Source organism: Coregonus lavaretus (genome assembly GCF_964263955.1).
Source record: "Coregonus lavaretus genome assembly, contig: HAP1_SCAFFOLD_859, whole genome shotgun sequence".
In the NCBI taxonomy this organism is placed as follows: Eukaryota; Metazoa; Chordata; class Actinopteri; order Salmoniformes; family Salmonidae; genus Coregonus; species Coregonus lavaretus.
This window is the reverse complement of record NW_028161861.1, coordinates 126,572-147,564: the sequence shown is the minus strand read 5'-3', so window position 1 is coordinate 147,564 and position 20,993 is coordinate 126,572. Positions and strand designations below refer to the sequence as shown.

The 20,993-nt window shown below is 48.2% G+C and overlaps 1 protein-coding gene across 1 annotated transcript; it reads right to left on the bottom strand.

The window, feature by feature from the left end:
• Positions 1 to 1,801: 1,801 nt before the first annotated feature.
• On the bottom strand, positions 1,802 to 20,993 carry LOC311119991 (insulin receptor substrate 2-B-like). The gene is made up of 2 exons (XM_084194626.1): positions 16,568 to 20,993; positions 1,802 to 2,367 (listed from the first exon to the last, which is right to left on the bottom strand). The coding sequence occupies exons 1-2, from the start codon at positions 20,700 to 20,702 to the stop codon at positions 2,360 to 2,362; spliced, it is 4,143 nt and encodes a 1,380-aa protein (XP_084050752.1). The 5' UTR covers positions 20,703 to 20,993; the 3' UTR covers positions 1,802 to 2,359.

Here is a 20,993-nt window from a genome sequence, read left to right as displayed (position 1 = left end):
TATAAGACACTGGTTGTACCAAATGGGGTAAAACAGGTGAAGTCACCCTATTCCTGGAGGGGTAGCTAGACGGATGGGATCTGACTGGTTGTTGAAAGGGTTTGGGGTCAACTTTTTCATATTGTCCCCTTTTCTGCACCAACAAATATCATAATCATCATCATCAACGTCCTCTTACTGAAAACACACCGACAAGACGTACCATGAAAAATACTGTAGCTTTTCACGTTTCGTTTTCTTTTCTCAACAAAAGTCAAGCTCATTTTTCTTTCCACTGACATTTTGATTCAGTCATCAAATCAAATTAGTAAAGGAGCTAGAAAAGAGAGGGAGGGAGGGAGGGAGGGAGTATAATAATCAGGTGAGCAAAAAACTAAAACAAAAAAACACTACAGTCAAGCCACTAACATCTCCTCTTCCCTCCAGCCCCCTTTCTCTCTCTATCCATCTCTCCTCTACAGTGGGTTAACTACATAAAAGGCTGACAGAGATTATACCGCAAAATACACAACAGTCCTCTAGGACTAACAGCTTCCAGCCTTTCAGAAGGGAGAGGGAGGTAAAAAAAAAAAAAAAAAAAGAATAGAGGAATGTTATACAAACACCCATGGCACACTTGAGTCAAAATACATTTGGTGAAGTTCCCTTCAGTGGAGTTTAGTCCGCTAAGGTTAAGCCTGCAGTTAACACTAATCTGTACCCATTGGATTTTGCTCTTATGTGCTGTACTATAATGCAAACATCATGTACAGGCTTGCAGCAAAGCACTGCTTAAAGTTATTGTGGTATTTAACCAGTGGTGAAAAAAAGTACTTAATTGTCATACTTGCGTAAAAGTAAAATACTTCAAATGAAAGAAAATAATAATAAAAGAGGAAGGCCTTCAGCTTTCAGAGTTCCGATGGTCTTTCTATCACTCCTCTGTTCTCAAGTTTTGCGCTGACACTCGTTTTTCTAACTTCTACCCTTTCCTATCAGAAAATAAAACCCATGAGTCTTGTCGTGTGGCGAGTCGATGGTGGAAATGTGCGTTGTTTTGGCAAGATGCGAAGATGTGTGACGTGTTTGGGCAGCTGTTGTGTTGAGGCGAACAAAGCGACTGATTCCAAGCAACATCATTGAACAGAAAGTATTGCACCTCTCATCTCGTTTTCAACCCTTTGTAGTAGCTACACTTCCCCCAGCGCTAACCCTAAGGTCATTTCCAGCAAACCACTGGTTCCTGTGGATCTGTTTAGATCGAGAATAGACCCTCACCCCCCCTCCTCCTCCTCTCTCTCTCTCTCTCTCCTATTGGCAGTGGGAAGGGTCTAGAGTTCATAAGCAGGGAAGTTAGAGGCTGACAGAGATGTGTGTTTGTATGAGTATGTGTCCGTGTGCGTGTCCACGTGTGTATTGAGTGTGTGTGTGTGTGTGTTGCACAGGGGGCAAATATGCCCAGCACGTTGCACCTTGGGGGGTAGAGTCGGATTACTGGGACCCCTAACGAGGCCCAGGCCCCCTGTGTGTGTTTATGTGAACCAGCAGCCCTACTGACAGACTAGTGGAGTCACAGAAACAACAGGTGTCGCCTAGCCTAAACAGGACACACTGACACGTGTGTGTAGTCATTCAATGTAGCCTAAAGAGGACAGACAAGCAGCCAGATATGTGAAAGTGTGTGTGTGTGTGTGTGTGTTTGTGTAAGCGTCACACACACACACTGTACCAGAACTGTGCTAATAAGGCCCTTAAGTGGAAATAAAGTACCTGCTTCTTTTACAGAAAATCTTTTTCATCAGGGAAAACTGGGACCATCGTTGAGTCCAGTACCCTTCTCTGCTACCTAATACAAAAATACTAAATAAATCATGTTAACATAATAAATGCACCTGAAACCTTTTGTGGCAATAAATATAGTAGTGTGTATATAAGTCTTAAGAGAAAACTGTACTGACCGGTCGGTCTCCACCCAGTCTCTAAGACGTATTATTCATTACTGTTATACAGCCATACTCAACTGTTTAAGCAAAGCTCCCTTTTCGTACTGTTAGATCAGAAATAAAAGTTATTATATCTAAAGTCCTTTAACATCGACAGCAGCCTCAGAACCAGACGGTCTGAGAAAAAACAAAATATCATTAAAAACAAAGTAACAAAAAAATAATTAAAACACAAATGCGAGTGCCTTCAGTCTTCGTCTTCGATCGTTTTAGTGATGTTGCGGTTGTTGTTGTTCAGAGGGGGTGTGACCTCGTGGGCTGGCCTTGGGGGTTGAGGTTGAGGGGTTGACGGTCAAAGTGTGGTGTGGGGGTGTTGAAGGCCACGGTGGAGGGGGTTAGGGGGTCTGTGATGCACCCCTCTCAGATCCCTCCATCCATCATAAGTCTGTAGAGAGATAGAAGGGAGAGAGAGAGGGGGAGAGAGAGAGTGAGCGAGAAAAAGATGATCAGTTAACTTCACCAAAACAGTTGGTAAAGAAGCATGTCCCCGCATGGCCTCAGCTAACCTGGTTAGTGGTTGCACACCCACACACAACCACACACACCCACACATACCCACACAGGTTCTGGTAGTAGGTTAGTCTGGGCTCTGACCGGCCCTGTTGTGAGTGTGTGTATCCCCTGTGTGTGTGTGTGTAAGCGTGTATCGGTGTGTGTATCCTCTGTGTGTGTGTAAACGTGTGTCGGTGTGTGTATCCCAAGCGTGCATGCCTCTGTGTGTGTGTGTGTGTGTCGGTGTGTGTATCCCCTGTGTGTGTGTGTGTGTGTAAGCGTGTGTCGGTATGTGTATCCCAAGTGTGCATGCCTCTGTGTGTGTGTGTGTGTGTGTGTGTGTTGACCCAGAGCAGGGCTTTGATAAGGGCTTTGTCCTGTTGGCTGCTGACCATTAACATATGCTTTGAGAGAGAGAGGGCTTCAGCTGTGGACGGGCTGGAGCGACAGGAATGCCGGCTAACGCTTTCTATCTGTCTGTTTGTTACGGGGGGGGGGGGGGGGGGGGGGCAGAGAGAGAGAGAGAGGGGAGAGAGGGTTGACACAGAAAGACAGACAGGGCAAGAGAGCGAGAGAGAAGAGGTGGACAGAGGTCTTTGGTTAATTGTTATGTCAGTTGACTTTGACCATAACAATCTCCTCGGACTCCACCACTGCAGGACACTACTGTACCCCCCCCCCCCCCCACACACAGCAATAAAACGCCTGCATATTTCCACACAACACCCCTAGACCACCTGCATTAAGACCTAGTCTGGCGCCTGGGCCAGTGTTTGCCCAAGCTAAATCTCTCTCTAAGGTGGGGTGCTTCGGCTCTCAAAGCAACAGCCAGCCAGCTGACATAATTTCACACACTATCAAAACTAAAACACCTCACTGGTTGAAGTGAAACTTTTGATATCACCGATACGACAGAACAGACGACAGTTAACCTACAGTAAGCTATGAAAGTGAACATCACATGATCGTTTACGGCTTCTTTAGAACGCGGATATCAATTTGAATCCACTATTGTTAGGCTGATACAGGTTTTTTTCTCCAGGGTCGTCACAATGCAAACTGCCAGTATGGCTAGTGAACGACCAGTCCATTTCATCATCATAGGCAGTGAAGCCCCAACCAGAGGTAGCAAGTTTATTTTAGCTAGCCAGTTTATTTTAGCTGGGTTAGGGTTAGGACCAACTGGGTTACACTGAGTTGTATTCATTAGTACACACCGTAGCAAAACGTTTTACAACGGAAAAAACGACAAGTGTTTCTTATTGGACAAATTCAAGTAGGTCCATACCCGTTTCGGCGCGTTTGGTTCCTGGTCAGGTCTGGGTTAGGTATGAGGTTCCTGGTCAGGTCTGGGTTAGGTATGAGGTTCCTGGTCAGGTCTGGGTTAAGTATGAGGTTAAAGGTCAGGTTTCAAATCAGCTCACAGGTTAAGTGTCCCTGGTTAGCCTGTAAGCCGATAGCTACTGCCTGTGGTACAACACAGGACACATTTTCAGCTAGCTCTGCCACTGTCCTCTCTGTCTCTCCATCCTCTCCAATTCCCATCTCTCTTTCACCCTTCTCTGCCTCTCGCTTTCCTCTCTCCCTCTCCGTCTTTCTATCAAATCTGTTTTTACCCTGTAGCCTACCTGTTCTTTGACAAAGGAGGAGGCAGGAGAGAGAGAGAGAGAGAGGTTGACCTGAGAAGACCGCTGAAGCCGGACGGAGGAGAAAAAAGGAGGAGAAGGAATTAGCCTCTACTCTTCTCCACCCTTCCTCCTCCTCCTCCTCCCCCCATCCCTCTAGTTGGGGACTTGGGGGTCAATTCCATCCAAGGGGCTCAACTTCAATAGATATCCTGATGAAATGGTGGGATGAGTCTTAATAGTGGTAATGCCATCCATGTCAACACGGTCTCACACCCACTCGTATTATATTATACCTTTTTGAGGTATGCCTAGTCGGAGCGACCAGGCTGCCCATGTGGCTTCTCAACACCTCATGCCCCTGCCTCATCTCCTCTTTTCTCGACTGAAATGGAAAGGGCAATCCTTCCACTTGTAGGGCCCTATAAATTCTGTTTTGCGGAAAACGTGGACGGAATCACGGAATCCAGACATTAAAAAAAAGTTGTTTTTAACTTAGTAGGGAATCAACTAAATGTATTGAACATATTAGAAAATGCATTAATTTGCCCATGTTAATCATTAGACATGAACAAAATGCAACAGTGATTTGCATTTTCCTGCAACTTTCTAAAAGGTCATGACCCCGTCTGTTTGTGTCGTGTGCAGCTCTCGTATGTCTAGTCTACACTTTGTGTCGCATTTAGCGATGATGCTAATGATAACCGTCTGCTGGTGGATGGAAAAGCTTTCTCAAAAACCTACTCAATTAAATGTTAACTACCAAGTAGCCTATGCCTACCTGGCAGAATGATATGATTATATGCATCAATCCAGTGGCCACTTGTTTTGCAAACTCTGCAATCACATGAGCGCTACAGAAACACCGCTATCCAAACAACAGGCTCTGGCTGTTGGCACTTGCATTAAAGGGTAACTACAGCCAAAATTCGAAATAATAATTCTCTTAGATTTTTCCCAGACCTCAAAACTGGTCTCCTGATGTGGTTTAAGCATTATTGTGGACTAAGAAAAACAACATTTTATGTTCTATTAAAAAGGTGTGATTTTGAGAGCGGAAACCTGAAAACATGGGGAAAAACGGAAACCTGGAAAAACAAAAACAGGTAAAATAAATAACTGCTTTTATGGGGCCCTACACTTGGCCTAAGGCAGTGGTTTTCAAACCTCGCTTTGGGGACCAACAGACATTTCACAATTTTATTGTAGCGCTGAACTAGCTCACCTGATTTACCTAGTCAAGGGCTTTATGATTAGTTGATGATTGAAATCAGGTGTGCTAGCTATGGGATAGATCAAACACAAGGAACGGCTGAGGGTCCCAGAGGAGAGGCTTGAAAACCACTGGCCTAAGGGTCTGTCTGTGACAGTCAGAGAGAGAGGGAGAAAGAAAGAAAGTGTGTTTGTGTGCATGCGAGTACATTTAGAAACCAGCCATGCCCACAAACTCACTACTATAATAAAACAACAGCCATTCTTAAATCCCACTACTGTCGCTGTACTCTCACCCTCCATGACCCAGTCAGCGTGTGTCAGTGTGCACGTGTGTCAGTGTGCGCGTGTGTCAGTGTGCGCGCGTGTCAGTGTGCGCGCGTGTCAGTGTGCGCGCGTGTCAGTGTGTGTGTAGGATTCGAACCTTCTCAAAACAGCCTAATTCATACTGTTAAAAGTTATTTTTCAGCTTGATGCCTACTTCTCACTTCAAATGTGGTTTGTTTTTAATTTCAGTGGTTTTTACACCGGAAGGTGTTTTTCTGTTAAAGGTACATTGTACAACATTTCCACATGTAAAGCCAGATTTTAAAAAAAACATTGCAGCCAAAAGTCTGTCATTAAATTTTAAGACCCCTTAAGGTATCAAAAAAAATATAGAAAAAAATGATTGGATGAAACATGGAATTTGGCATTACTGCTATTAGCCAATAGAAACACATTGAATAACAGATTCACTAAATGGAACAACAGATAGTCCCCCCCCCCAAAAAAATCAAAATGACGTTTTTTCTGAAGTGTCTGTCCTATATCTGAGAGATATAAGAAAGATCAGGAAACGATGTATTTATTTTGTACATGTATTTATCCCCATGTATTTATCCCCTTATTTTAGGCACTAAACTATATATATATATATATATGACCATTAATTTTTTTAACTGGTACTGGGGACCTTCAGATGAATCTTGTGAGCGTCCGAGGGCAAAACACAATCGGAGAACACCATCGTGTTCTTGAGAGTCTCCGCTATTAAATGAGTGGTCATAACAGTTTGTAGGCCAAACCGTTTTCGCAAGAAAACCGATTTTTGGGATCTCTCATGGTCTGACAAACACCGCTCGAGCTCTGCCACCTTTCACCACAGATGCGGAAGGGCGATATCGGCAGATGCAGTGGATTGAGACGCAGGCCATGCAAAAAAAACACATATCTCTAGCTTAAACAGACGGATTTCAATGGGGATTTTTGTATTATGTTAATTAGATTTATGCGGGAGCGCAACCATTGTAGGCGAAGGCAGAGTTATGCATCCTATACATTAGTATAATCTGGGTTTGGGGGGGGGGGGGGGGCATTAGCCCCTCCCCCCACTCTGTGTGTGTTTTAGGCAGCTAATGGCATTATCAACTAATCACAGGCTTAACACACAGACAGAGAGAGAGACAGAGAGAGAGAGAGCGCGCGAGAGAGAGAGAGAGAGAGAGAATTTCTGTCTGTAATAAAGTCATTTTGTGGGGAAAAACTCCTTCTGATTGGCTGGGCCTGGCTCCCCAGTGGGTGGGCTTGCTCCCAAGTGGGTGGGCCTATGCCCTCCCAGGCCCACCCATGGCTGCTCCCCAGCCCAGTCATGTGAAATCCATAGATTAGGGCCTAATTTATGAATTTCTAATTGACTGATTTTCTTCTATGAACTGTAACTCAGTAAAATCTTTGAAATTGTTACATTTTGCATTTATATTTTTGTTCAGTATAGAGATTCCTTCTTCCCTAAATTCAAATTGAAAAGTTCTACATTCACAGAACAATCAAACAAAGGTCTGATGTTAAAGAGTTGGCAGCACAGTATGTCACAGCTTACCACAAGCTAAGGGAGGAAACATAGAATGTAGCCTACTATTTTCTCCATGTATAATAAGTAACAAAACAATGTAAGTACCTCCAGTCATTTTTAATTGTTTGTTGAATTAGATTCTGAATGTAAACCATTACTTACATTGCTTTGTATATTTCTTTGTTTTATACATTTAGTTTTTCTTAAGTATTACATCTCCTATTGTTTTTGTCGCTGTTCTTTTCACAATTTATCAATACAGTGAGGGAATACTAGTCACACACACACTACAGTACAGAAACACACACACGCAGTACAGAAACACACACACGCAGTACAGAAACACACACACGCAGTACAGAAACACACACATATTATGTTAACGACGATACTATATTCTACTGGCTGACAAGGAACAACCTTTATGGGGAGATAGAATTCCTAACCTTCCCATTCTGATTCTGTTTAGAAGTAGGAACATTCTAATTGATCACAATTCCGCCGTAATGGAACCCAGAGAGTCTCTCAGGAAAACCAGAACAATAACTAGGCTATTCCAGGGGTGAGGTCTCATGGAGGGTTAGGGGTGCTAGTGGGCATCTCTAGGGATGTTAGGAGTCGTTATATCATGTCCACTAGTGGACATTCCAGTTTCATTCTGGGGGGAAAATGACATGACATGTACCTAGAATGTACACACACACACACACTCGCTGCCAGTTGAGGACCTGTGAGGCGTCTGTTTCTCAAACTAGGCACTAATGTATTTGTCCTCTTGCTCAGTTGTGCATCGGGGCCTCCCACTCCTCTTTCTATTCTGGTTAGAGCCAGTTTGCGCTGTTCTGTGAAGGGAGTAGTACACAGCGTTGTACGAGATCTTCAGTTTCTTGGCAATTTCTGGTATGGAAAAGCCTTCATTTCTCAGAACAAGAATAAACTGACTAGTTTCAGAAGAAAGTTGGTCCTCTGTAGCTCAGCTGGTAGAGCACGGCGCTTGTAACGTCAAGGTAGTGGGTTCGATCCCCGGGACCACCCATACACAAAAATATAAATTGATTTGCATTTTATTGAGGGAAATAAGTATTTGACCCACTCTCAATCAGAAGGATTTCTGGCTCCCAGGTGTCTTTTATACAGGTAACGAGCTGAGATTAGGAGCACACTCTTAAAGTGAGTGCTCCTAATCTCAGCTTGTTACCTGTATAAAAAGACACCTGTCCACAGAAGCAATCAATCAATCAGATTCCAAACTCTCCACCATGGCCAAGACCAAAGAGCTCTCCACGGATGTCAGGGACAAGATTGTAGACCTACACAAGGCTGGAATGGGCTACAAGACCATCGCCAAGCATCTTGGTGAGAAGGTGACAACAGTTGGTGCGATTATTCGCAAATGGAAGAAACTTTTGCTGTCAATCGCCCTCAACCTGGGGCTCCATGCAAGATCTCACCTTGTGGAGTTGCTATGATCATGAGAACGGTGAGGAATCAGCCCAGAACTACACGGGATGATCTTGTCAATGATCTCAAGGCAGCTGGGACCATAGTCACCAAGAAAACAATTGGTAACACACTACGCTGTGAAGGACTGAAATCCTGCAGCGCCCGCAAGGTCCCCCTGCTCAAGAAAGCACATATACAGGGCCATCTGAAGTTTGCCAATGAACATCTGAATGATTCAGAGGAGAACTGGGTGAAAGTGTTGTGGTCAGATGAGACCAAAATCGAGCTCTTTGGCATCAACTCAACTCGCCGTGTTTGGAGGAGGAATGCTGCCTATGACACCAAGAACACCATCCCCACCGTCAAACATGGAGGTAGAAACATTATGCTTTGGGGGTGTTTTTCTGCTAAGGGGACAGGACAACTTCACTGCATCAAAGGGACGATGGACGGGGCCATGTACCGTCAAATCTTGGGTGAGAACCTCCTTCCCTCAGCCAGGGCAATTAAAATGGGTCGTGGATGGGTATTCCAGCATGACAATGACCCAAAACACACGGCCAAGGCAACAAAGGAGTGGCTCAAGAAGAAGCACATTAAGGTCCTGGAGTGGCCTAGCCAGTCTCCAGACCTTAATCCCATAGAAAATCTGTGGAGGGAGTTGAAGGTTCGAGTTTCCAAACGTCAGCCTCGAAACCTTAATGACTTGGAGAAGATCTGCAAAGAGGAGTGGTACAAAATCCCTCCTGAGATGTGTGCAAGCCTGGTGGCCAACTACAAGAAACGTCTGACCTCTGTGATTGCCAACAAGGGTTTTGCCACCAAGTACTAAGTCATGTTTTGCAGAGGGGTCAAATACTTAATTTCCCTCATTAAAATGCAAATCAATTTATAACATTTTTGATATGCGTTTTTCTGGATATTCTGTCTCTCACTGTTCAAATAAACCTACCATTAAAATTATAGACTGATCATGTCTTTGTCAGTGGGCAAACGTACAAAATCAGCAGGGGATCAAATACTTTTTTCCCCTCACTGTCTATATATATATATATATATATCTCATCTGTATATATATATATCATCACACCACCACCACGCTTGTTCTTACTATGGAATGCAGTGTTTGGTTTTCGCCAGGCATTACTGGAACCATGTCGTCCAAAAAGCTATACTTTTGAATAATCTGTTCATAGAATGCTCTTCCAAGAGTCTTGATGATCATCCAGGTGCTTTTTGGCAAACTTGAGTCACCTTTTTGGACGAGATGGTTCCCATTATGCCTGGCGAAAACCAAACACTGCATTCCATAGTAAGAACATCATACCAAAGGTCAAGCATGGTGGTGGTGGTGTGATGGTTTGGGGATGCTTTGCTGCCTCAGGACCTGGACGACTTGCCTTAATAGAAGGAACCATGAATTCTGCTCTGTATCAGATAATTCTACAGGAGAATGTCAGACCATCTGTCTGTGAGCTGAAGCTGAAGCGCAGCTGGGTCATGCAGCAAGACAATGATCCAAAACACACAATCAAGTCTACATGGAAATTGCTCAAAAGCAACAAATTGGAAGTTTTGGAATGGCCTAGTCAAAGTCCAGACCTAATCCCAATTAAGATGTTGTGGCAGGACTTGAAACGAGCAGTTCATGCTTGAAAGCCCACACGTCACTGAGTTAAAGCAGTTCTGCATGGAAGAGTGAGCCAAAATTCCTCCACAGCGACGCGAGAGACTGATCAACAACTACAGGAAGCATTTGGTTGGAGTCATTGCAGCTAAAGGTGGCACAACCAGTTAGAGTGTAAGGGGGCAATTACTTTTTCACACAGAGGAATTGGGTGTTGCATAACTTTGTTTATGAAATAAAAATGTAATTGTTGTGTTATTTGTTCACTTATGTTCCCTTTATCTAATATTAGGTTTTGGTTGAAGATCTGATAACAATCAGTATCACAAATATGCAAAAGTAGAGAAAATTAGAAAGGGGGCAAATACTTTTTCATAGCACTGTATATATATATATATATATATATATATATTATATTATATTATGCGTGGGAATACTTTGGAACGGATTTTCAAAATCTAAATCCCTTGGAGCTGATCTGCTGGTGTTTTATTCAGTCTTTTATGTCCAACAATACAAAATATAAGCTTTGGAGTTTAGGGGATTTTTTCCACTCAAGGCACATGGTAACCCAAGAATTTGATTACTCAACCAATTTCGTATTAGTCACCTCACATCCTCCTCCTATCTGAATGTGGGAGAACGTTTACTATTAATACTCCATCATCCTAAAGCAGGGTGGCCCACGGGTGATTTCATTTGCCCCCCCCCCCCCCCCCAAGTTGTTTTTTATATTGTTGGACATAAGACTGTAAAAACACCAGGAAATCAGCTCCAAATGATTTTAATTTGGAAAAAAATCTGTTCCCAAGTATTCCCACGCATAATAGAGAGACACGTGACCGTATACAAAATGTAAGCAAGGTTCGAAATGATTATGTTTTAGTCAAATATTATATCAGTTTGGGCTTCTTGTGGTCAATTTGCAGTCTACAAATGAATTGTAATTATGTTCCGGCCCACAGACTATACGTTCAAGAAAATAAATCGGCCCGCGGCTGAATCTAGTTGATGATCCCTGTCCTAGAGAATGAGAAAACATTCAGGCCTACCACAGTACACACACCCCACACAGACACACTCACACACACACCACACAGACACACCACACTTTACAACAGTAAACAGCTAGCTAGCCTGTTAGTCACTAGGCTAATATATTCCTAGTAGCCTACATGGGAAAATACCCTGGCTTTGACTCAGAGACAGGAGGTGTTTACCTATGAGTAACAAAGGACACACTAACATACAAGTCTATATAGGCCTAATGAAAGTCCACAGGAAGAGGCATTGCCATAGAAATGGCTGATAACACTACCTGAAGCAGTTACTGTAACAGCAGTATTAGTATGGAAGTCTTCTATCGTCTTATACCATGGCATTGTTGAATACTCTTTTCTGATTGGCGTTCTAGAGCATGCATTATTTCCCTGTAGCTCATGGTATATGTTTTGTTCGAGCTGCTTTTGAAAGCAAAAGTCGAATTGAAAACAGTATTGGCATTGTTGAATTTGATTTTCATAATAGCAAGCTAGGACTGATGGTTTGGTTAGCTAAACTAGCAAGTCTGTTTGGTTACCACAGCAACTACTGCAGCTATCTTGTAAACTTTCTAGCTACTTCAGTGGATGTTGAACACATTTCTACTGGCAGATGTGTTAAATTATATCCATGGTATGAAAGGGATAATCAACTCAAGGCTCTATGAGTTCTCTGGGAAATAATGCAAATCGGTGGAAGGTCAGTTCCACTCATATAGCCCGTCGTGGAATACACCTTCCACGTTGTTCATTATTTTCCATAGAACGCATAGCCCCTCGTTGATTACCCCTTACATATTCATTTGAAACGTATTATCCAGCAACTTATTATACAGCAATAAGCCAATTAATGAAAGAGGTATAACCTAAAGCCTACTAAAACATTCAAATTGATTTGACCTAACATCTTGAGATTATATTAACATCTGTGTGTATGTATATCAGAGTGTGAGAGAGTTCAGGTTCAACACCAAACACGCTCACACACACGCTGACACACACACGCTGACACACACACACGCTGACACACACACACGCTGACACACACACACGCTGACACACACACACGCTCACACACACACACGAAAGGGGATCCAGTTGCCTGTGCAGCTTCCTGCTTTAGGGCCAGTGCACATTCTGTGTCTCAAATGGCACCCTATTCCCTATACAGGGCTCTGGTCAAAAGTAGTGCACTACATTAGGGAATAGGGTGCAATTTGGGATGAAGCATACACATGCCTACTGCTAGACCCAGCTGATAAATAACTGTCAGTCTGAAAATAAAGCAGTAAATATAGATGATGTGAAATAGGATGAGCTAGCCAACACGCTCACCAGCCGCTAGCCAACACCCTCACCAGCCGCTAGCCAACACGCTCACCAGCCGCTAGCCAACACCCTCACCAGCCGCTAGCCAACACGCTCACCAGCCGCTAGCCAACACGCTCACCAGCCGCTAGCCAACACCCTCACCAGCCGCTAGCCAACACGCTCACCAGCCGCTAGCCAACACCCTCACCAGCCGCTAGCCAACACGCTCACCAGCCGCTAGCCAACACCCTCACCAGCCGCTAGCCAACACCCTCACCAGCCGCTAGCCAACACCCTCACCAGCCGCTAGCCAACACCCTCACCAGCCGCTAGCCAACACCCTCACCAGCCGCTAGCCAACACCCTCACCAGCCGCTAGCCAACACCCTCACCAGCCGCTAGCCAACACCCTCACCAGCCGCTAGCCAACACCCTCACCAGCCGCTAGCCAACACCCTCACCAGCCGCTAGCCAACACGCTCACCAGCCGCTAGCCAACACCCTCACCAGCCGCTAGCCAACACCCTCACCAGCCGCTAGCCAACACCCTCACCAGCCGCTAGCCAACACCCTCACCAGCCGCTAGCCAACACGCTCACCAGCCGCTAGCCAACACCCTCACCAGCCGCTAGCCAACACCCTCACCAGCCGCTAGCCAACACCCTCACCAGCCGCTAGCCAACACCCTCACCAGCCGCTAGCCAACACCCTCACCAGCCGCTAGCCAACACGCTCACCAGCCGCTAGCCAACACCCTCACCAGCAGCTAGCCAACACCCTCACCAGCCGCTAGCCAACACCCTCACCAGCCGCTAGCCAACACCCTCACCAGCCGCTAGCCAACACCCTCACCAGCCGCTAGCCAACACGCTCACCAGCCGCTAGCCAACACCCTCACCAGCCGCTAGCCAACACCCTCACCAGCCGCTAGCCAACACCCTCACCAGCCGCTAGCCAACACCCTCACCAGCCGCTAGCCAACACGCTCACCAGCCGCTAGCCAACACCCTCACCAGCCGCTAGCCAACACCCTCACCAGCCGCTAGCCAACACCCTCACCAGCCGCTAGCCAACACGCTCACCAGCCGCTAGCCAACACCCTCACCAGCCGCTAGCCAACACCCTCACCAGCCGCTAGCCAACACCCTCACCAGCCGCTAGCCAACACCCTCACCAGCCGCTAGCCAACACCCTCACCAGCCGCTAGCCAACACCCTCACCAGCCGCTAGCCAACACTCTCTACTACAGGACCTTAACTCAGCTCCAAGCAGCTCCAAGACCAGTACAACTAGTAGGCTCACACTGTCACACTATGAAGGGGGCCTTTGGATGTTAATAATAATATGCCATTTAGCAGACGCTTTTATCCAAAGCGACTTACAGTCATGCGTGCATACATATTTTTTTGTGTATGGGTGGTCCCGGGGATCGAACCCACTACCTTGGCGTTACAAGCGCCGTGCTCTACCAGCTGAGCTACAGAGGACCAGGATGTGGGACAGGAAAGGGTGCTGCTAGCTAGCGAACACTCTCTACCCTAAGTAAAAAGGTTTTGCTACAGCATGTCATAATGAACAGGTCCCAGTAGCCCACTACCCTGTTTCAGAAGGTGTTCCTCTGGAGGAACAAAAGGAAAAGGGTGCTGAAAGGGGCCTGGTTGGCTGCTGAGGGCAGGTCACAGGAAGTGTATTCCTGTGTGATGATGATGCGTTTCCTGTGGCTCTGTTCTATTGCTGTGGTGCCCCGACACGCTGGTCCAATTAGAGCACATCAAAGACCCTCCGCATGACTCCACACACACACACATTAGTATGACAGTGGAAACACTTCAAACAGTGACAACAAGCTTTATCGGAGAAGAGTGTTGGTTTTTCTACGGAAAACCACACACACCCACAAAACACACACAGTGTTGGTTTTCCAATGGAACGAAACTAAGAAATGACCTCGCTAAGGGGGGCAGCAAGGAGTCAACGCAACGAACACAAACACACACTCTCTCTGGTGGAAACACACACACACACACAGGGGCAAGTGCAGGTCAAGGTTTCTCCATATTACATGGTACCGTTTGACCCACTTTGGCCAGGACCTGGATCAATGAAGTGTATGTAGTACAGTAGGTGAGATTCCCTCTCTTCTCATCATGATTACCTTTTACACTGCAGGGCATGCCGACAACTGGAGGGCCAGCGCACACACACAGACTGCACAGTCACAGACTAGGGTTAGGCGGTATCCAGATTCTCATATCGTCCTTCTCTTATCCTGGGATTTACGGTATTACCCGCTTAGTATAAGCCCGTTAGGTGTCTATTATCAGAATGCTAACAAAATTAGCATTTCCATGGAGGCTGCTAGATAAATATGCTAACGAGCGCAAACAAAAAAAATGAAACAAATTGCAAAGACAGGCAGTCCAGCTCATAAAGTTATACGTATTTAGGTAGGAGCTACCGAATGTCATTTTTGGTGAGTTTGGACATTTACAAGCGAATGTGAACGAGATATATTGGTGCAAATGAACAGTACTGGCTCTAGGGCAGCATTCAAGCTGTGTCTGTGTGGAGTCTGGAGTCGCTAGGGCAACGGGCCTGCCTGCTCTGCTCAGAGAACATGGGGGAGGAGCAGACAGGCTGAGAACTGAGAGGAGAAAAAAATGCTAGGAAATCAAAAGATAGCAGTGGCAGCTGTACAGATAACGCATCCAAAAGAGCTGTGACTTCTCAAACACGGCAAAAAGCCAACACATTATGACGCCTCCGTCACCTCATTAAGTCAGCCACTTACTTAGATAACGTTTAACTTGCTAGTTAATGCATAATTATTTGTTTTCAGGCAGGAAAAAAACTATACAACGAATAAGAAATAGCTTGCTGCGTTTTGTAAACACAGATCTAAAATGCTTCTTATTGTAATTTCTGCTCGGCATCAGACTAATGTTGCGCTTCAGTTGCACTTCTCCACTGCATTCTATCAGCAGACAGCTCTGACTGGTGTATAGCTACTTTTCTCTGGTACGTTTCTCAGTGTAGCCTACTTTTCTCTGGTAAAATGCTAGATTAACTTTAAGAAAAACATGATGAAATGTAGCTACATTCTATAATAAACAGAAATATGATGGCCATGCATAGTTTAAGGCACTGCATCTCAGTGCTAGAGGCGTCACTACAGACCCTGGTTCGATCCCGGGCTGTATCACAACCGGCCGTGAACGGGAGTCCCATAGGGCGGCGCACAATTGGCCCAGCGTCGTCCGGGTTTGTCCGGGGTAGGCTGTTAATGTAAATAAGAATTTGTACTTAACTGACTTAACTGCCTAGTTAAATAAAGGTTAAATAAAAAAAATTAAAAACAGTTTTTGCAAAACATACCTTGCTTTTTCATTGTAAGCTCATTTAGCCTACTTGAGTGGCTGCCAGCCAAATAGCGTTGCACTTCTGTTGTCATCTGATGAAAATGAAGCTGTTTTCTGCCGAATGTGTTGCACTAATGTATTTTCTGTGAAGAAAAACTATAGTTGCATGCCCCTGATCATTCTATGGAAGCAAAAAAACACTTCACTTTCAATATAAAACATGACCCCTGTCAATACACAGCTGGACTCCCGCTTTCTCCAGCTGTGCTATTTACAAACAAACACGTGACTGGCTCAACTGTTCTGGGGAACTACGGACAGCTTCATAATGTTAAATAATGTGACAGGTGAAATGAAGAACTCGATCTTCTTTATCTCCTAACATATTGCACAAGTTGACTGCAGGTATTTACTTAAAAAGTAGCTACAAATATTAAAATGTATAGAAAAACCTCAAAGAAATTGTTTAAACGGTATTGAAAAACCATCCTGTGGCTATTTCCAAATACCCCGGTATACGGTATATTACGGTGTACCGCCCAAAGCCTATCACAGACGCATGAGCAATACGCTTTTGTATACACACACACACTTACTCACCGCACCCCCCCTCCACACACACACAATCCCTCTGTCACTCACCCTTGGACGTGGCAGTCATCCCGTCTGACTTGATGAAGTCTATACAGCCGTAGGCTCCGTTGTCCTCCGCTACTGGCACAGTCACGTTACTGGCTTGGGGGGCGTTGGGGGTCGCCCCGGTACCATGCCCGGTGCCCCCCTGCTGCTGGGGTACGGGTAGAGGGTTAGAGTCCCGGTCCTCTCTCAGCTCCAGGGCGATGTAGTTGAGTCCATTCTGATACCCTACAGACATGTTCCTGCACATCCGACCTCCAGGAGGACACCCAGATGAGGCAGAGGCCATGCCCAGATCAGAAGGCCCTGGCCGGGCATGGAGGCCGGCCGAGTCCCCCGCTACCCCCTCAACACACATCCACACACTGTCAAAGGAGCCAGAGCCGGTCCACTTGGAGCTCTCAGCCAGAGGAGCTACGTTGAGGGCTGAGGGGTTGGCTGAGTCCGAGGAGGGGTTGGTGCTGGAGCTTGTGGTTCCGCCTCCTCCGGAGGTGGAGGATGAGGAAAAGGTTTCGGAGCTGTGTCTGCGTCGCCCCTGGGGGTCCGCGCGTACCACCTTGATGGGCTCAGGCTGGGGGCTGGAGGAGGGAGGGGAGGCAGAGTTGGGGGGTAAGGTGGGGGGGTAGCGGCCCTCCATCAAACACAGATGCTGCAGCATGGCCGTGGGGCTACTCCGTAACCCCCGCGACTCCTCACCCCTGCTGAGGTTAAAGGTCATATCTGTGTAGTCATCTGTCCCCGTCCGCCATCGAGCTCCAGAAGAACCAGGGGCCCCACTCACGGAGGCCCCAGTGGCAAGAGGTCGGATGTAGCTGGGTGGGTTCCAGGGAGCCACCAGAGAGGGTCTGGGAGACTTGTTCTTAGCCTGGCGACCTCCATCATCAACCCCACTACCACCACCTCCAACCCCCACCTCTACACTCATATAGTCCTGGTTCTGAGGATGGGGGTGGGGAGGGGAGCGGCGCTGCTCAGCAGAGCCCACCGAGGATGAACCATCCTGGGCAGAGAGAGGATAGGACGTGGGAGGTCTGTAGCAGCCCCCAAACTCGATGTTGATGTACTCTCCAGGGCTGGAGAGTACCTCGGCGGCGGCCGGCTCGCTGACCCTCAGAGACCCGTGGAAGCTGCGGCGCCCTAGGGGGAGGCGGTTGGGCCGGACCGGGGTCGTCCGTCGGTCACCGTTAGCCGCTTGGTGGTGCACCCCGTAGGGAGGGGGCGGGTAGGCGTGAGGCGGGATGTGATGGGTGTCTGACCCCCCACTACCAACACCCCTCGTCGTCACGCCCCTCTCGGCGACGTTGCCGGTAGCGATCTGGGAGTAGACTGGTTTCGCCGGGGAGCTCATAGGCACATACTCATCATGTTCCCTCTGTTCTCTCTCTCTTGCAGCGGGGGCCTTGTAGGAGCGAGGCAGGGAGAAGTAGGGGCTGTATGATTTAGGGTCTCTCCCTTCAGGGGTGCTCAGTGCATAGTATCCCCCCTCGTTGGAGAGCTTCCGTCCCCCTGCCGCGTCCCCTCCACCTCCTCCTCTGCTGTAAGACATGTCCATGTATTCTCCATTCTCAGGACGCTCCACTATACTACCAGAACTACTGACACTAACTCCACCCAGACCCATGTTACTGCTACTGCTGTGGGGGCTGGGGGAGGCCTGGACTGGGGAAGAGGAGCTCCGCCCCCCTGGTAGCATCATCATGTAGCCGCTGGGGTCTGTGGGCTGTTGGGGCGAACGTGGGGCTAGGGCTGAGCTGGGGGCTTGGGGAGAGTGGGAGGGTTGGTGATGGTGGTGGTGGTGAGAGGGGGAGCTGGCTTGCATAGGCATGTAGTCCGGGGCGTCACAGGGTGAGGCTGCCACCCCACACAACATGGGCATGTAGCCGCTGTCCTCCTTGGCCGAGGAGGAGGAGGGAGGAGGGGGTCGGCCCTGGCTGTGCTCGGAGCAGGAGCTGTAGTCAGAGCGGAGGGAGGAAGAAGAGGAGGAAGGCTGGGTGATGCTGTCGGTACGGCCCAGAGACAGGGCCTCTCTCACGGACACCGACTCGTCCAGCGAGAAGGTGGTCTGGGTCATCTTCTGGTACACGGTCACGCCACTGCTGCCGCTGGTAACACCACCCTGACCCCCGGGCCGCGTGAACGAGTGGGTCTGCCTCCTCAGGGACCGGTCGTCATCCGTCGACGTGCTCTCGTCCCGGTGGGGAGTCTCCACGCTACCAGAACTACTCCCTCCCCCGCCGCCCGCACCAAACACCTCGCGGTGCCAGCCCATGACCATGTAGTCGCTCATGCTGTTCTCCTCTCTGATAGGTGGGGTGTTGCCCAGGGAATCAGGCGTGTTGCTCCGGACCCGGAAGTAGCGGAAGTCCCCAGGGCTTGAGCCGTACTCGTCTGAGGAGTTGAAGCCTCCGTCGGAGGGGGAACCGCAGATTGACGCGGAGGAGGGCCGGGTGAGGGTATCGGAGACCGAGCCGTGCCCGCTGCTGCTGGACACGCTGACGGGGGAGGTGGTGGAGGGGAAGTGGGAGACGGGGAGTGAGGCGGAGCGGGCGTGGTAGGTGGAGCCTGGTAGCGCCCTGGCGTAGCGCCCTACTCCCCCGGTGCTCCCGGTGTTCCCCGCCCCTACCCCGCCCTCCTGGCGCCCCAGGTGGATCCGGGCGGTGTTCAGGTGGATCAGGCTGCCAGTAACGGAGCGGAACGGCCGGTTCATCGTCCCCTCACCCTCGCTCGATGTTCGGAAGCGATAGCCGCTGGCGCCAGAGCTCTTACTTGATGGCGGCGTCCCAACCACCGACTCGGTCCTGGAGCGGCGCTGGAGACCTGTTTGGCTCGGAGGCAGGTTGCCTAGGTGACGGCGGGTGGTGATGAAAGCAATGGGGTTGGAGCCAGACGATTGGCTCTTGCTCCTGGGGCGGATCTCGGTGAAGGCCTTCAGAGCCTTCATGGTCTCCAGAATGGTCTCGTGCATGTTCTGTGCCACTACAGAGTCATCTACCTGCATCCATATCTCCCCAGGGCCTATAGAGGATGACCGACCCACCTCCATGAAGAAGAAGCTTTCTGAGTGTCCACAGCGTCTGATGTTCATCAGCTGAAGGTTGACACATGGCGTCTCACAGTTTAGTTTGACCAGGTGGATAGTTTTAGTAGAGAGGCATAAACGATACACACCTGTGAGGTTCTTGGTCTGACCCAGCCCTTTGGGTTTCACGTTCACCTGCCACACCTCTTTGAAAACCGTACCTGGTGTGACGGTACCGTAGCCATCATCCAACTCATCAGAGTCTAGATGACCCTTTTTCCCCTCACTCATCAGTTCACTCAGGGCAACGTACCAGTCGTCTTGTTCCTGCTCATTTTCAGCCACAATCGCAAAGTATTCATCCTTAGTGTAGAGGGCTATGAGGTGTTTGTTTTTGGAATCTGCTCTTTTGTTGACAGTGAAGCACTGATACAGATAGATCACCCTTTTCGGGGGAGAAGGGGCGGCCGTACCGGTTGCGGCGGCTGCAGCAGCAGACCGCAGGCTATTACGGAATTTTTTCTCGCTGTCATAGTACTCCAACCGGCTGAGGCCTAGGTGGCTGGCCGCCCTCAGCACGAAAAACCTCTTGTGGCCGTGTTTCTGTTTCCGCAGATAGCCACACTTCTGAATGTCGTCCACGACACCTTCTGAGGTAGCCACGCTAACATTAGCATTCACGGCGAGTTGTATCGCGGCCGACGCTGCGTTTACCGACGCGGCGTGTGTGTGGTGGCTAGCAGCAGGGTCCTGTTGTACCAGGTTCAAAGACGACGACGAAGCTTTCCTTACCGGGGACTCCGTTATGTTTTCACCGGAGAGATGATGCTGCGGTTGCTGCGTCGCCGCCTGGTAGTGGTGCGACAGCGGGTGTTGTTGTTCTTTGGGCAGCGAGCTCTGGGGGTAGTGATGTTGTCTGGAGGGTGGAAAGTGCTGCTGATGGACACGAGCTCCGCTGGCTCCGACGCCACCGATATTCAATAATAGGGAAGGGGGTTCCCCGACCGAGGTGTCGTTGCTGTTGGCCGCCGCCGCCGCTGGTTTCGTCCCGATGACCCTCTGTTGCGTCTCCACTAACAACATAGCGGCTTTGCTTTCTTGGTAATTCGTGAAATTTGCCATTTAGAGAACACAACCAAAGGTCACTTTATTTACCTAAGCCGTGATGTGGACCTAGACCCCATTCTTGTTTTGGAGACGGGCTCCGGCTGGAGCTGCTGTGGCTACACGGCGCGATGGTTAGCTACAATACATGCAGAAATGTATGTTGGTTCCGTTTGAAAACGGCCCGTCCTCCAGGCCTCTTCGTGACAAACAGGTATCCAATATGCGCTTTTAGAAAAGGAAGCACACCCTGTGAAACATCTCCACGTTCACCCCAGTTTCTATAATCGTTAGCACCCAAGCTAGCGA